Below are 13,997 nucleotides of genomic sequence, written 5' to 3' on the forward strand. Positions count from 1 at the left end.
ATGAAATATGACGCTTTAGCCTAGTATATCAACAGTATATATAAAACAGAAAAAATGTGCTTCACCTTGACCAAATACGCCTAACGGCTACTTACAAATGTTTACGTAATAATAACTTGCCATTGTTTACAACTGACCACTCAATTAAAATTGATAGAGAGGGATGTTTAATTTTCTAACTTGCTATTACTAGCTTATTATATAAAATTAGAACTACGAATGTCACAATTTATTTTTTGGTAATTCTCCTATCTCCTGATCATTTGAATTGTTTTTTTAATAAGCACTATAGATGACATTAGACAAAGGATAACATTTATAATTTTTGATGGCTGACTTATAGGATATGGTTCCAGGACGATGATGACAAAGGTTTAGTCTGGAGCCTTAATATAATTTATGGATCTGAGAACAGAGAACAGAAATTGAATCTGTAAAAAAATCTAATTGGCAGGTAAGACTTTTAAAAAGCTTGGAATGGGCCAATAATCTTCACTGCACCTCTAGGGTGTTCAGTTCAAAGGAATATTTCTTTCCTTGCAGTATTGTTACTTTTACTGAAATAAAGCATCTAAATACTTCCTCAGTCCTCACACTCAAACACATGCTCTCCACGCAGTGTTACCATAGCACTTAAACATCAGATGAGTATATTAGTTTTTTAATATCACTCTTGATCTGAGGCATACACTCAGTCTGCTTTAAACTATTCCATCCACTTAAATGTAAATAAGTGCTAACAAGATTATCAGATTCATCAGATTAGCCTTCATCTAGGCTAGGGCATACAGTGGCTGCTGGGCCACAGTAACTGCAATGATGTAAGAGTATCTCTGAAATCTAATTGCATTAAGAGGCACATGTTAATGTGAATTTTATAAAGGCTAACAAAGCTCAAGGGGAGATTAAAGCACTTTTCCTATTTGCAGTATGACATATATTTCTTTGGTGGCCACTAAAAAGACCAAATATATATGTGTTTTCTCTATGTCTCTTAAATAGGCTGTTCACAAACTGGGCCAAGTTTAATAGAATTGACAGGAACAGATTATTGCCAGACTTCTTTTAGCTTTTTTTATATTCTTATTAATATATTCTGCACTTCATTGTACAAGTTGGAAGAAAGAAAAAAGTGTGATGGTACTAAATTGTAGAAAATGACACTAGCAATGGTTTAATGATGATATGTCATTGGCCTGCAATATATATTCATTAGGTTCCTCTGTATTGCTCTTATCATTTATAGCTTAGTCGTGGAACAGTGCATTTATAAAGGGAATGTATTCCAAAGTCATCTTGTCAACTAGTTTTTGTTTTATGATAGTGGTTTAAACTGGATTTGATGTCCTTGCCCAGGTACAGTGAAGCTGAGCCAGCAGTGAGCACAAAGGGGACGAGCACCCCCCCTCTCTTGCCTCTGTCACTATAACACATACAGATTTATATGGAAATGAGTCTGAAATAAAATGATTCAAATAGCTTGATAGGAAAATGTTATATTTAATCCGTGGGGTTTGAGTTGTTGCTGGGGGAGAGGGAAAGAGAAAAGAGAAGGAGATGCCTGAGCATGCGGGCTGAGGTGGAAGTGCAATCTAAAAACTGTCTCGTCCCTGTCTCAGGTATAGACTGATGAATTGCATGTAGCAGTCAGATTTGACTCATGGATCTATATGTGTGATACTGATTTCTTCAAAACAGAAAGTAGAGTGAAGGCACAGAATCACCACATTGAAATCTTAAGGTTAAAGCTGCACGTGGCTGCAGTTACATAATTACTGAAAGGGTACCACCGCATTTGGTGTTGGCTGCTTTTATAATCTGCCAGAAAAATATTACATATATCTTTTTTTACAAAATGCATCATTATAGAATCCTAAAACATGTATTTGCAAGTGACACGTTCTTATGGAATTTGGAGGCATCTTTCTCCAAAGCAAACACGGTGATTGGCAGGTGCTTGGTTCAGCTTCTGTCCAAATGTGTCGGTTCCTGCCATCTGCCCGTTTCCTCTGATGGTCTGCTTGTATCTTGCTAGCGTTTTCTCAATCTGTTTCTTCTGTATCTGTCTTTCTGTATTATTAGTGTTTGTTTCTCTGCTGTTTTTTCTTTCTTCTTTTTTTTCTACCTCCAGCTATGCCTGTTAATTAGAAATTGTATAATTTAAACACTAGTTAAAGTCATGCATGAAATTAAATGATTGTGAGGGTCCATATTGGCTAATAGCAAACACTTATTAGCACTTTGGTATTTATATAATGTATTAATATAAAAATGGACAGAACCGTAACCCTATTTGGCATCTAAAACTAGTACTTAAACATTAAATAAATAGTGTTTATATCTGTTCGGAGGTGGAGGCTGATATACAGGACTGTCTCAGAAAATTAGAATATTGTGATGAAGTTCGTTATTTTCTGTAATGCAATTAAAAAAACAAAAATGTCATGCATTCTGGATTCATTACAAATCAACTGAAATATTGCAAGCCTTTTATTCTGATTTATTGCTGATTATGGCTTACAGCTTAAGAAAACTCAAATATCCTATCTCTAAATATTAGAATATCATGAAAAAGTATACTAGTAGGGTATTAAACAAATCACTTGAATTGTCTAATTAACTCGAAACACCTGCAAGGGTTTCCTGAGCCTTGACAAACACTCAGCTGTTATAAATCTTTTTTTTTACTTGGTCTGAGGAAATATTAAAATTTTATGAGATAGGATTTTAGAGTTTTCTTAAGCTGTAAGCCATAATCAGCAATATTAAAAGAATAAAAGGCTTGCAATATTTCAGTTGATTTGTAATGAATCCAGAATGCATGACATTTTTGTTTTTTTAATTGCATTACAGAAAATAAAGAACTTTATCACAATATTCTAATTTTCTGAGACAGTCCTGTATAGCCAGAGAATTAATGACAATATAGAGGAACACAGGCACGTGAGCTGTAAAATGTGTTCAATCAAATTAACCTTGATTGTGAAGGTTTATCACAGTCCTCGAGTGATATTAACAATTTACGCAATACACATCCCACGGATGACATGCAGCAGTGGAATTGACAACAACCTAGTTTAATGGCCCTCTTACAAGACATCATGTCATGTCAGAAGCAGATTGCAAATGTCAAAGATGGTTCATTTGGTTCTTGTGCCAAGCAGCAATAGAAAAAAAGGAATAGTCTACATATCTGTCTCTTCCTCTTCATTATCTTTTCTTTCCTCACATGTAGTCTGACCATTCTATCAATAGAATCAAAGGCAGTCTGCAGTGTTCAACAGGGTTGTGTTAAAGCACAGCAGCAGGTTGCCATGGAGCTACCAAAGTGCACTTATTTTGTTCAGGTTCATAACACTTTTATCTTCTGCTGTATTAACATCACCATGCTTTGTATTGTCTCTTTGTTCCCGTTTTCATTCTTTCAACATTATTAATGTTAACTAAAGTCAAATTAGCAATAATAATGATGCAAAAATGGATTAAACACAAGATGAAAATAATAAATACATGTTTTTAATTTATAATTGTATGACGGCTCTGTGCAGACTGGTCTACATAGTTCTGCTTCTGCGCTGGTCTGTTTGCTTTCCTCTGGAATTACACTTCCAAAATGCTACTTCACTAACAAAGACCACGCTAATAGCGATATGGGTTTCAAAATAAAGGTTTAATAATACAAAAAATGGTGGAGACTTGTGAGTGGGGGCCGTCTCTTCAGAAGCTCTGGTAGTGCAGCGTCCCCAAGAGATAGCTTCATAAAGACAAGTGCCGGTGAGCGTTTCTGATGTCGTTAAGGTTGGTCTTGCTGTGTTTGGGGTGATGGACCATGGAGGATGGATGGAGATGTCAGACATGGTGGCAAGTCATAATGGATGGTGGTCGGCAGCGCAAGAGGCTGAAAAAGCCTTCGGGAACATAGACTGTAATACTTTGTCCGTGACAGATAGCCTGAGCGGTCTGTATGGATGCAGCGGGTAAGGAGGTCTGAAGGGAGGAGCACACGCGTAGGTTTGGAGTGCGGTACAGCTTTAGGGAGACCTTTGAGTTGCATGGACACGGAGCCCCAAAGGACTTCTTTGCTCTCTTTTTTTTCTTCTCTCCAACAGAACAGGGTTACAACACATTTGATGCTTATTATATTTGGAAGTCACTGGTGTACAGGGTGAAGAGGAAGGGAGACAGAACAGTTCCCTGTGGTCAGTGATGTTGGAGCCCCACAGGGAACTGTTCTGTCTCCCTTCCTCTTCACCCTGTACACCAGTGACTTCCAGTACAACACGGAGTCATGCCATCTGCAGAAGTACTCTGATGACTCTGCAGTGGTCGGGTGTATTAGGAATGGACGGGAGGAGGAGTACAGGGCAGTGGTGAGCGACTTTGTAAAGTGGGCCGATGAGAATCACCTTCGGCTGAACGTGGCCAAGACCAGAGAGATGGTGGTGGACTTCAGGAGGAAGGCGACAGCTCCTACACCTCTGAGTGTCCTGGGAGTGGACGTGGACATGGTGGAGGAGTATAAGTACCTGGGCGTCTCCATCGACAGCCGACTGAACTGGAAGGCCAACATCAACGCTGTGTACAAGAAGGGGATGAGTCGACTCTTTTTCCTGAGGAAGCTTCGATCCTTCAACGTGTGCAGCAAGATGCTGGAGTTATTCTACCAGTCGGTTGTCGCCAGTGTGCTGCACTTCGCCATTGTCTGCTGGGGGAGCAGCATCGGAGCCGGTGACACCAGCCGTCTCAACAAACTGGTTAGGAAGGCTGGCTCCATCATCGGCTGCCAGCTGGAGCACCTGGAACAGGTGGTGGAGAGGAGGACGTTGAAGAAACTTGTGTCCATATTGGACAACCCGGACCACCCGGACCACCCTCTCCACCACCTCCTACAGGGACAGAGGAGGACTTTCTCCAGACGTCTCCTCACGCTCCGCTGACACAAGGACAGATACAGGAGAACATTCTTGCCGGCGGCTATGAGGCTCTATAACAGTTCACCTCTTGCCAGATCATAGTGTTGATCTGCACTTCACACATCTCATTTGTTTGCACTACACACATACACACACATTTCATTTCATTTGCTCTGCACTCATACACACACTTTGCTTTTTGCACTCTGTCTATATTTAATATTTTTTGTATTTGATCTGTCAGTGTTGTTGTGTGTTGTGTATGCATGTGTGTTGTATATTTATTTACATATATATTTAGTTTTGTATTTTACTTTTATTTTACTTGTATACTTCTATATCTTTCATCCCTGTTTCTTATATTTTGTGTTTTGTTTTTATTCTTGTGTGTTGCTGCTACTGTCACGACAAATTTCCCCTTGGGGATTAATAAAGTATATATCTATCTATCTATCTATCTATATAAATGATTCTTTTCATAAGAGTAGTAAGCAGAATAACAATGGAAAGTTAAGACTACTTATAATAACAGCAGCGTAGGTGTTAGTAAAAAAAGTAATGGTATCGTCAATGGTAGAAGAATAGTGGATGGGGCTGCGTTTGTGACAAGCGAGACGTCTTCTGGCTTGGTGATATTGACGTCAAGTGGCTATTTGAGTGCAGAACGGCCGAGAGCAGTTAGCGATTCTCTGGGGATGCGTGTTAATAGATTGATTAATTAATTAAGAAAGATAGATTTTTGTTACCAGCGAAAATCTGTTTCCCAAGAAAGTGACGTGGTCGAGCGCATGTGACTGAATGAATGCGGTGGCTAAAGGGGAAAATAAGTCGGAAGGTGCTAAAACTGACTTCTGACAAAACTTTGGAGAAAAGGGAGAGCAGTCAAGGTGGGATGGGTAACACAAGTGGGGATGAGGGAAGGCTAAACGCAGCCGAGGATGCTGCCGACGTAACATGGAAAGTAGGAGCTCCGCGACTTCAGCATATAGCTGGTCGTCCGGGAGGGCTGAGAAAGAGCGTTTGTATAAGGTAAGCGGTTTACGCTTTTGCCCGTCTGTCGTACGATGTGTAGGAACTGAGTCGAAGAGGAAGTGAATGAGTTCATGACTGAAATGAACTGCGTTCGGGGCGTGGTCTTTGTTCCCAAATTATGTTTTTTTAAACGCAATTTGGTGATAGGGTTTTTTCTAGCTTCAAGCAATGGCCACTGAAACCAGACAGTTCTTTTTTTAAACTGAGCGGATCATGTTGGAGTTGGAGCTAAAAACAGCAAGTTGACTTTTGACCATTCACCATATCTGAATTTGCATTCTTAAAACTCAATCTCAACTGTATGCAAATAAGGCCTGTCCATTGCAACACAGCATGCTGGTGAAACTTGACCAAACTGTCAAACTCCGCCAGTTCTGATCAAATATGAATTGAGATTACCGTAAATTCCGGACTATAGAGTGCACCTATATATATAGGCCACACCTGCAAAAAAATGTAAGAAAAATAAATTGTACACAAATAAGCCGTATTTGTCTATAAGCCGCAGGTCTCCCCGTTAAAACATGAGATATTAACGCGACAAGATGTAACAGGAAAGATTTTTAAAAACATGGAACTACATACATAACGCAAATGCTTTTTTTCAGAACAGTGCTTTCAACAGTACAAAAGTTGTTTTCTTCAGTATCGGAATTGAACAGCACACATTTTCTCTGCGAAAATATAGGAACCTACCAGCAAAACGTATTGATCACTCTCGCCATCGTCCTCCTGTGCACTAAAACCACTGAAGTCCTCTTATTCAGTGTCAGAATTAAACAGCCTCAGGGCGCGATCACACCAGATGTGACTTTTAAAAGCGGAGCCGCTTTAAAAACGTCTTGGCAAAAAACTGTGCCTGTGGAGCGCCTGCGTGCGCAACCGGGCGATACAACTTAATTTACTAAATGGATTCAAGCAGACGTCGCGCTCTTGCTGTGTTGTGGCATGAGGAGGAGGAAAAAGCCTCGTAGGTTCACGATATATAAAAAAATACGGAAAGATTACGGCGAATACCATAATCTATTACGCAAATTGTGTCCCAATGGCAAGCGCTTTCAGTTGTACTTCTGGCTGAGCAGGAGTCAATTGGAGTAGTATTCGATTTAGAATTGTAAAGCTCTTCGTAAAAAACAGGAAAGAAAGCCCGCCTCCTGTTTGATCCGATTGGCTGTATTTAAAAGGCGCGCATGAAAGGCCGTACCATAGGAAAACAATGGTTTTGCTAGCGATGCGTTTTTGAGAGTCGTGTCTGGTGTGATCGAGCCCTTAGTTTGTCCACTGTGACCTGTTTGATCATTTTTATTGGTCAGATGAGCCGCATCGTTGTAAAAGCTGCAAGTAGAGGCTTATATGTTGAAAATTACGGTATGTTACTGCATTACCTGTTTCTTGTCTCAAATATTTTCAGAATCATGTTTAGTGTACAGTTTACCTGTAAAATAAACTAAAGAATCGCCACCATGTTGAAAACAGTTGAGCCAAAACCAAGCACTGGCTATCCCGACCGACAAAGCCGGACCATTTGGGTTCTACCTCCACCATTACATTGATAGAGAGGTGCCCAACAGGCCAAGATAGAAATCTACGGTTAACCTGCTGCGCAGCTTCAACGCAGACATATAAATTGGCCTTCAGAGTCACGGGTGTTTGAGGCTGTATAGATTGTGAAGCTCTTTTGGGCAAATTGCTGATTTTAGACTTTGGACACATCTCAACCATTTTAAGTATAGAAGATGGTGTCTGGTTGTATCTGCCTTGTTTCCCTGTGCGTGTGCGTGAACACACACACAAACACACTGAACTAAATCTAAAGTCAAGCATGAATACAGAAGCAATTATCACATATATATTCTTTGTTCTGCATCCCCTCCTCTGAAGGGAAGCAGATGTGAGAATCCTGTCGCTTTCACGCCGGTGCAATGACATGGACCAAAGCCTTCACAAGGCATCGAGATGGACAGAGTTGTAACCATTGTCTTTTCATAGTTTTATCTTGTGGGTTTTCACAGTTCAAGTTTTGGAAGATATGATGTAGTGTGGTGATGTTTGTCAAATGTTGAAATGACTTTTCCTCCCCCCTCAACTGTCTCTGGGGAGTTATATCCCTGACTATTGATGCTTGGTTTCTGTGGAAACCTCATAATGTTTTTGAGAAATAATGAAATATAAAAGTGTTATGACTAGTCTCTGTCTCTTTTAGGAATCATACAGCATGTCTTAAAACAAGTATTAAGGTGTAATGAGCTGGAAGATACTTGACCTAACTGAGGCACTTCTCTTTGCTTCATAGGTGAATGTAATCCCAGCATGTGTCAAAGCCTTGACGAAGATGCTGTACTGTCCATACTGTCGCAGCATGCCAGGGCTGAAACCCTGTCACAACTACTGTCACAATGTTATGAGGGGCTGTTTAGCAAACCAGGCAGACCTAGATGCTGAATGGAACCTCTTCATTGGTAAGAAATAGAAGATTCTGATTATAATTCAGTGCCCTTCCATGTGTTTATTTCTTTGTAAGGTTGTGTGTCTGTCTGTCTGCTTGTGTGCACACTTGTACTTCTGAGTCTGCATGTTAGGCCTACTCACTTTTCGAAGGCATGGGTCTTTGAATAGCCTCTATGGGAACTCAGTAGGATGTGCCATGTTAGAATCAGCTTTAAAGGATTTACAGAGACAAAACTGAAATCTTATTTGTGAAACCATTCCTTCTTTTTTCTGTCTGAAATGTTATTTGCTGTTGCTGGAACCCTGGCATAGTGCTTAGAGCTCTGGTCCCTGCTGTTTGGGATTGATAAAGGAGAGCAGATCCTCAGCAAACACATTTTCTATAGTGTCTCCAGCTGAGCTGGGTGAGTAATATAGCACTTCGCTAAGGCTGTAAGTAGCTGGATGCTGTAAGCCCTCAAGTTAAATGGATACCAAGGAGGCCCATAGAGTGTTCCCTCTGGATCTTTTGTAGGCCAATGCTTTATTTGTTATGTACCCCAATCCCATCCTCCCACCCACAATAACAGTTTTTTTTTCAAATGGGGCGATATTTTTTCAGAAGCATCCCTGAAGACTGTGTGTCTAGTTTACTGCACTTCTAAGCCTTTGGCTGTTTTGTGACAGGCCTGTCATTTGAGAAACCATCAGATGACATACCGCTTGTTCTCTCATGGCATGTCTGAATTCTCAGATCAACACGGGAGCCTATGTACTCAATGAGATGTCTCACAGCTTTATGACATCTGTTAAAAAGTTAGTGTCTTGTTCGGTTGCGAAGAGGCAAATCTATTGCCGCAAAGGGACGCTCTGCTTGACAGTAATGGGTAAAGATGTTGTTTCAACAGAATGATGAATCTGGTTTGACAAAAAAGGCCATGGGATGGTAAAAAAAGTTGATTTTTTAATTTTACCCACTTTGGGGTGTACACAGTGTTTTTAGGTTTGGAAAGACAATCTTGATGGTATCATAATAAGAAATGTAGAGCCCAAGTGATTATTTGTTGTGTCCATGAAAGAAGTTTTTTTTTATGTCGACTGACATTTTGTATTCGTTATCTGTTGCTAAAGAACTTCGATTTGCTTACCTTGCAGCTTGCAAGAAATATTGATTTACCATTCAGAGACAACTTCTGAATGTTTCACAGGTCAGTTCTCGCCACTGGAGCACATCTATGCATTATATAAATGTATGGATTGAGCCCATACACAATATGTCATTGTCATCTCTTGAAATCATCACTTATTAGTGAAGGTTAGATTGGAAGAACAACTTTAAATTGTTAAGGGCCCTCAATGACATTTACCAGTGGATTTTAATCATGTCGAAATGTCACTATTGATGCCATTAATTTGGAACACCACACTAAAATGGAAAGTCAAGGCTTTGTATTTAGTTTTAATCTTTAACAGCAAGGGACAAGATGAGTTCTGAAAATGGTCTGTAATCTTTATAAATCCGGCTGAATCAGGGACATTTATGTTACAAATTATTTTTAAAGAAGTAAGTGGAAAGCCAAATTGCTCAAACAAAAATCTCTCTAATATACGTTGCCTCATTCTTGCTTTGTGAAAGACTGTTGCAACATATTTTTCCTATTTGGAGAGAGATTTCTGATTATAGGACACGTTAATTAAAGGAAGGTTGACTGATTCATATTATATTTAACATTAAAGATGCATTGTTACATTTAGTTAAATATAGTAAAATAGGGGCCTATTAACAAATTGTCTGGTCCCTTTTTGTGAAATCAGGAATCCCTTTGTCACTTATTCAAGAAAGTATTAGCACAACACGTGGCCAGCAGAAAACCCCTACAAGCTCAACATGGATTAACTCTTATGTGTAGAAACTCGCTATAGCCTAGCAGATTTAGTGCTACTAATAACCTATTATACAACACTCAAACCAAATAGGAAGTAAATGAACACTGCCTAGCTGTTTCTGACTTTCTTTTTTAATATCTCACCCTAAAGTACCGTTTATGTTCACAAGTACTTATGTACAGCTCTTTATATATGTTTCTCATTAGATACATACATTGAAACTGAAAAGAAATATCCTCATCCATATATATCATAGTAGCTTGGATGTTTTTTGATATACTGTAGAAAATAGATGGATGGAAAGAGACATAAAAACAGAACATGATTTTAGTTGTAAGCAGGTCAAGCCAGTGAAGTAAATTCTTGTTCCACACCATTCCAGAGTATTTTTAAAAGAACAAGAGGAATTTGTAAAGAAACTATGATCCTAAACATATCAAGCTTGAGACTGAAAGTTCATGCGAGGCAATCAGACAGAATTATAACCACTGATTTGAATATACACACATGAACAACAGCAATTTCAATATGAGCATTTGAGTATCACGCTGCAAGTTTTAAAAGCATTACAGAAAAGAGGAGAATAATTGTGCCTCAACAGTATTTATTCCTAAAATGTGTCGAATTGAAACAATAATAACCGTGCTGAATACTTTGATGGAGCCTACATTTCACCATCAAAAGGAAAATTATTACAGCATCCGTGTATATTTCAAAGTTGCAGTCACAGTACAGTCGTTTAGGATTGTAAAGGTTGCTGTAAGGACTTCAAGGGCTTTAAACTGCAAATGGAAGACAGACTTGTCTTTGAACAATGTGCACAAACCTGAGTGAGCATGTGATTTACCTGTGCTGACTGATATTAGGCATCCTGACAACAGAAAAGAGAGAGAGAGAGATTGTCTAGGGTCTATATTTCTCAATCAAATCATATTAAAGTTATATAGTTTTTCAAAAACTTACAAATATACAAATCCTAGAAAGCATTAGTAAAGAAAAAACACAACTCATGAGTTCAGAACCAGAGCATCGCCTCCGACTGAGCACAGGACGTCCTTCAGAGCCCAAAAGTTCACAGAGTTCCGTGTTGTTTGTGAGTGTAAAAATCAAACTCCACCCTGTGCGGAGCAGTCAGGATCCCCGTCAGCATCAAACTCACTTCTTCAGACCCTTTACCCATCACACAGCTTATTCCTCGTTTTCCAGTTTGGCAAGTCCTGGTACGCTGCTTTCCTTCCCAGAGTCTCAAAGTCCCCCAACTGGGGTCTCATTAGAGACAGCAGGATGTCCTCCTCCTCCTTCCACTGTCCAACAACAGGACAAACAGCCAGGGTGGGAAGACAGACTCACAGTCATCTTCCCATTGGTCCGATAATGTGGGATCCCGAACAAACGCTCTGAGGGTTTCTGGCAGAGAAGCACAGACCTCCACCAATCCGAGCAGCAGCCTGCTGGACCGGATGTTGAATCAGCTCCACAAGCTGAGGGATAGAGGTCTTCATTAGATACCCAGCTTCACACAGCCGGCCTCTCTCAGTCTGGATACCAGGCTGACCGACGTCAGGACCTGGGATGAGATGTACCTGCTCTCAAACAGCGGCTCCTCAAATAGCCACATCCCTGGTGTCGTCACAGCTCCCCAGTCGACTGTAAAAACCTGCCACGCCTGTAAGACGGACTGGTAGTGTCAGACCAGTTAAATCTACCGACTGGTAGGAACAGGTGTTTGTCATGCCCCAAGTGTCCAGCCTTCCTTAGCGGCACACAGGCAGGATCAGTCCATGGCAGGCTGAAGCTGTACAGCAGCTTCTGAGCCATCTACAGTCTGTGATGCCCGATGCAATGTCCACCAGGCCCTGTCCTCTCTCCTGGACCGGCAGGTACAGCACCGCAGATCTCAGCCAGTGAGTCTGGATTCTTTTGATTCTTTCGTTTGTTCATTTCTGCAGTGACCGGTCTCTTCTCATTGGCATTCCCACCATTAATTTTTAAAGACCCAACCCTCCCCTGTGCATTGAAATCTGAAAGAGAACATTGATGTAGACAGCCAACAGTAACAGAAAGGTTCAGTGCAGCACATCCATGACATACTCACTTAAAGGTTTTCAACCTTTAGCCCTCTTCATCAGCTTCCTGAGACTCATCATGTATTTTTTAAGATGGAAACGTTTCTTCTCATCTAATGACTCCACACCAACCGCTTTCTGTACTGCTAAAACCCTTTTCAGAAACTTGTCTCCGTCTGGAAAATGCTCTAAAACTTTCACAGATTTTCCAAATGTTTTATCCAGGAAGTTTTTGATGTCCTCCAGCTTGTACAGATCTCCCCTGTAAACCTGGGACTCGGTGACAGAGACACAGTCAGAGTCCGTCTCGGACTCCATCTCCTCCTCGACAACACAAGCCTCCCCTCTCACCTCTGGACCAGCAGCCTGACTATGGTCAGGTTCAGCAGTCGGCCTTTTGTTACAGCGACACTTTCTATCCTCCTTTCCTCTGCTCCTCTGTGCTACCTTTCTCTTTTTCCCCTTTGCTGATCCCCTTTCCTTCCTCCATTCCTCTGCCAGTAATACCTCCACCTTATTTCCCTCCGTTTCTCCACTTTCCTTCTTCCCTTCCTTTGCTTCCGTCAGTAATTCCTCCACATTATTTCCCTCTGATGTTGCACTCAGAAACTCAGAGTTCTCCTCATTAATTTTTTCTCCACCAAAATCAGCTTTCTGTTTCCCAACCTGACTGTCAGTGCTCCTCCTCGGCACCGGTGGGCGGGGCCTCGCTTCCCCGTGAATCAGCAAACCTCCGCTGCCTTGCTACTCTGTCGAGCCCTGGTGGGCGGGGCATCGCCGCTCGCTACTCTACGGAGCTCTGGGATAAACGGGGGAACCCTGAAAACGGTGACCCGGGTTGTGGGCATTGCGAGTGGGAACACCTGCAGATAAACGCCATTCAGCGTGACGGCGCTCGATATTAAGGAGGACACCGCTTTTCTTTTAAGAACACCAGCAAACCTCTGTTCAACCTGAAGGCGTGGGACAGGTTACCACACGGTCTCCCACAGCCAGGAGAACCGTCTCTACCGGGATACCTGGGTCGGGCTTAATCCAAACTCCACGTCTCATGGACAAAGATGGCGTCTCAGAGGATGGCATCTCAAACCAGAAACACAACATCTCAATCACACGGTGAGATGTGAAAAACGAAATTATGAAAAGTTTGAGGAAAGTCACCAAACCTTTACAATTACCACGCTCTCCACCACAAAGCAGCTTCCTCCAGAGAAAGAAGGAGAAAGAGAAGGAGAGAGAGAGAGTTCAGGGAAAGGATTCATCGTTTGGCCAATTGGTGATACCAAACCATCAATCACCTGCCATCGTGACAAATTTACCCAGCTCTGCATCATGACAGACGCATCATTATCATTTTTCTTGTCAGCTCCTTGTTAAAATACCCTCCGAGAGGGAGAGAGGACACATGCTGTTATTCACACAGTACTGCAGTTTCTCAGGCTTACACCATGTTCAACGCCATCTTTTATTTGTAGCTGCACTTGGGCAAAATGAATGGCAGGTTTTAATTGAGTCTTTGCAAAGCCCAAACCATAGCTTTTCAACTGTAACTGGGCACGCTGCCCTTCAGATAAAAATATGATCAAGAAAGTATGCCAGTCAGCCAAATGGTTAGATCATGTTATGTTAGACGAAAGCAGTCTAATCTATAATATATAATGCCTTTTAAGAC

At 41.1% G+C, this 13,997-nt stretch overlaps 1 protein-coding gene across 2 annotated transcripts in view; it reads left to right on the plus strand.

Annotated features, from left to right (window-relative positions):
• The window catches only part of gpc6a (glypican 6a), a 159,846-nt gene that overhangs the window by 86,912 nt on the left and 58,937 nt on the right, over positions 1 to 13,997 (plus strand). For both annotated transcript variants that reach the window (XM_056412393.1, XM_056412392.1), the window contains exon 4: positions 8,239 to 8,404. In XM_056412393.1, coding sequence (XP_056268368.1) covers positions 8,239 to 8,404 — 166 coding nt within the window. The remainder of the gene's footprint in view (positions 1 to 8,238; positions 8,405 to 13,997) is intronic.

The sequence above is a fragment of the Pseudoliparis swirei genome, chromosome 4, assembly GCF_029220125.1.
Source record: "Pseudoliparis swirei isolate HS2019 ecotype Mariana Trench chromosome 4, NWPU_hadal_v1, whole genome shotgun sequence".
In the NCBI taxonomy this organism is placed as follows: domain Eukaryota; kingdom Metazoa; phylum Chordata; class Actinopteri; order Perciformes; family Liparidae; genus Pseudoliparis; species Pseudoliparis swirei.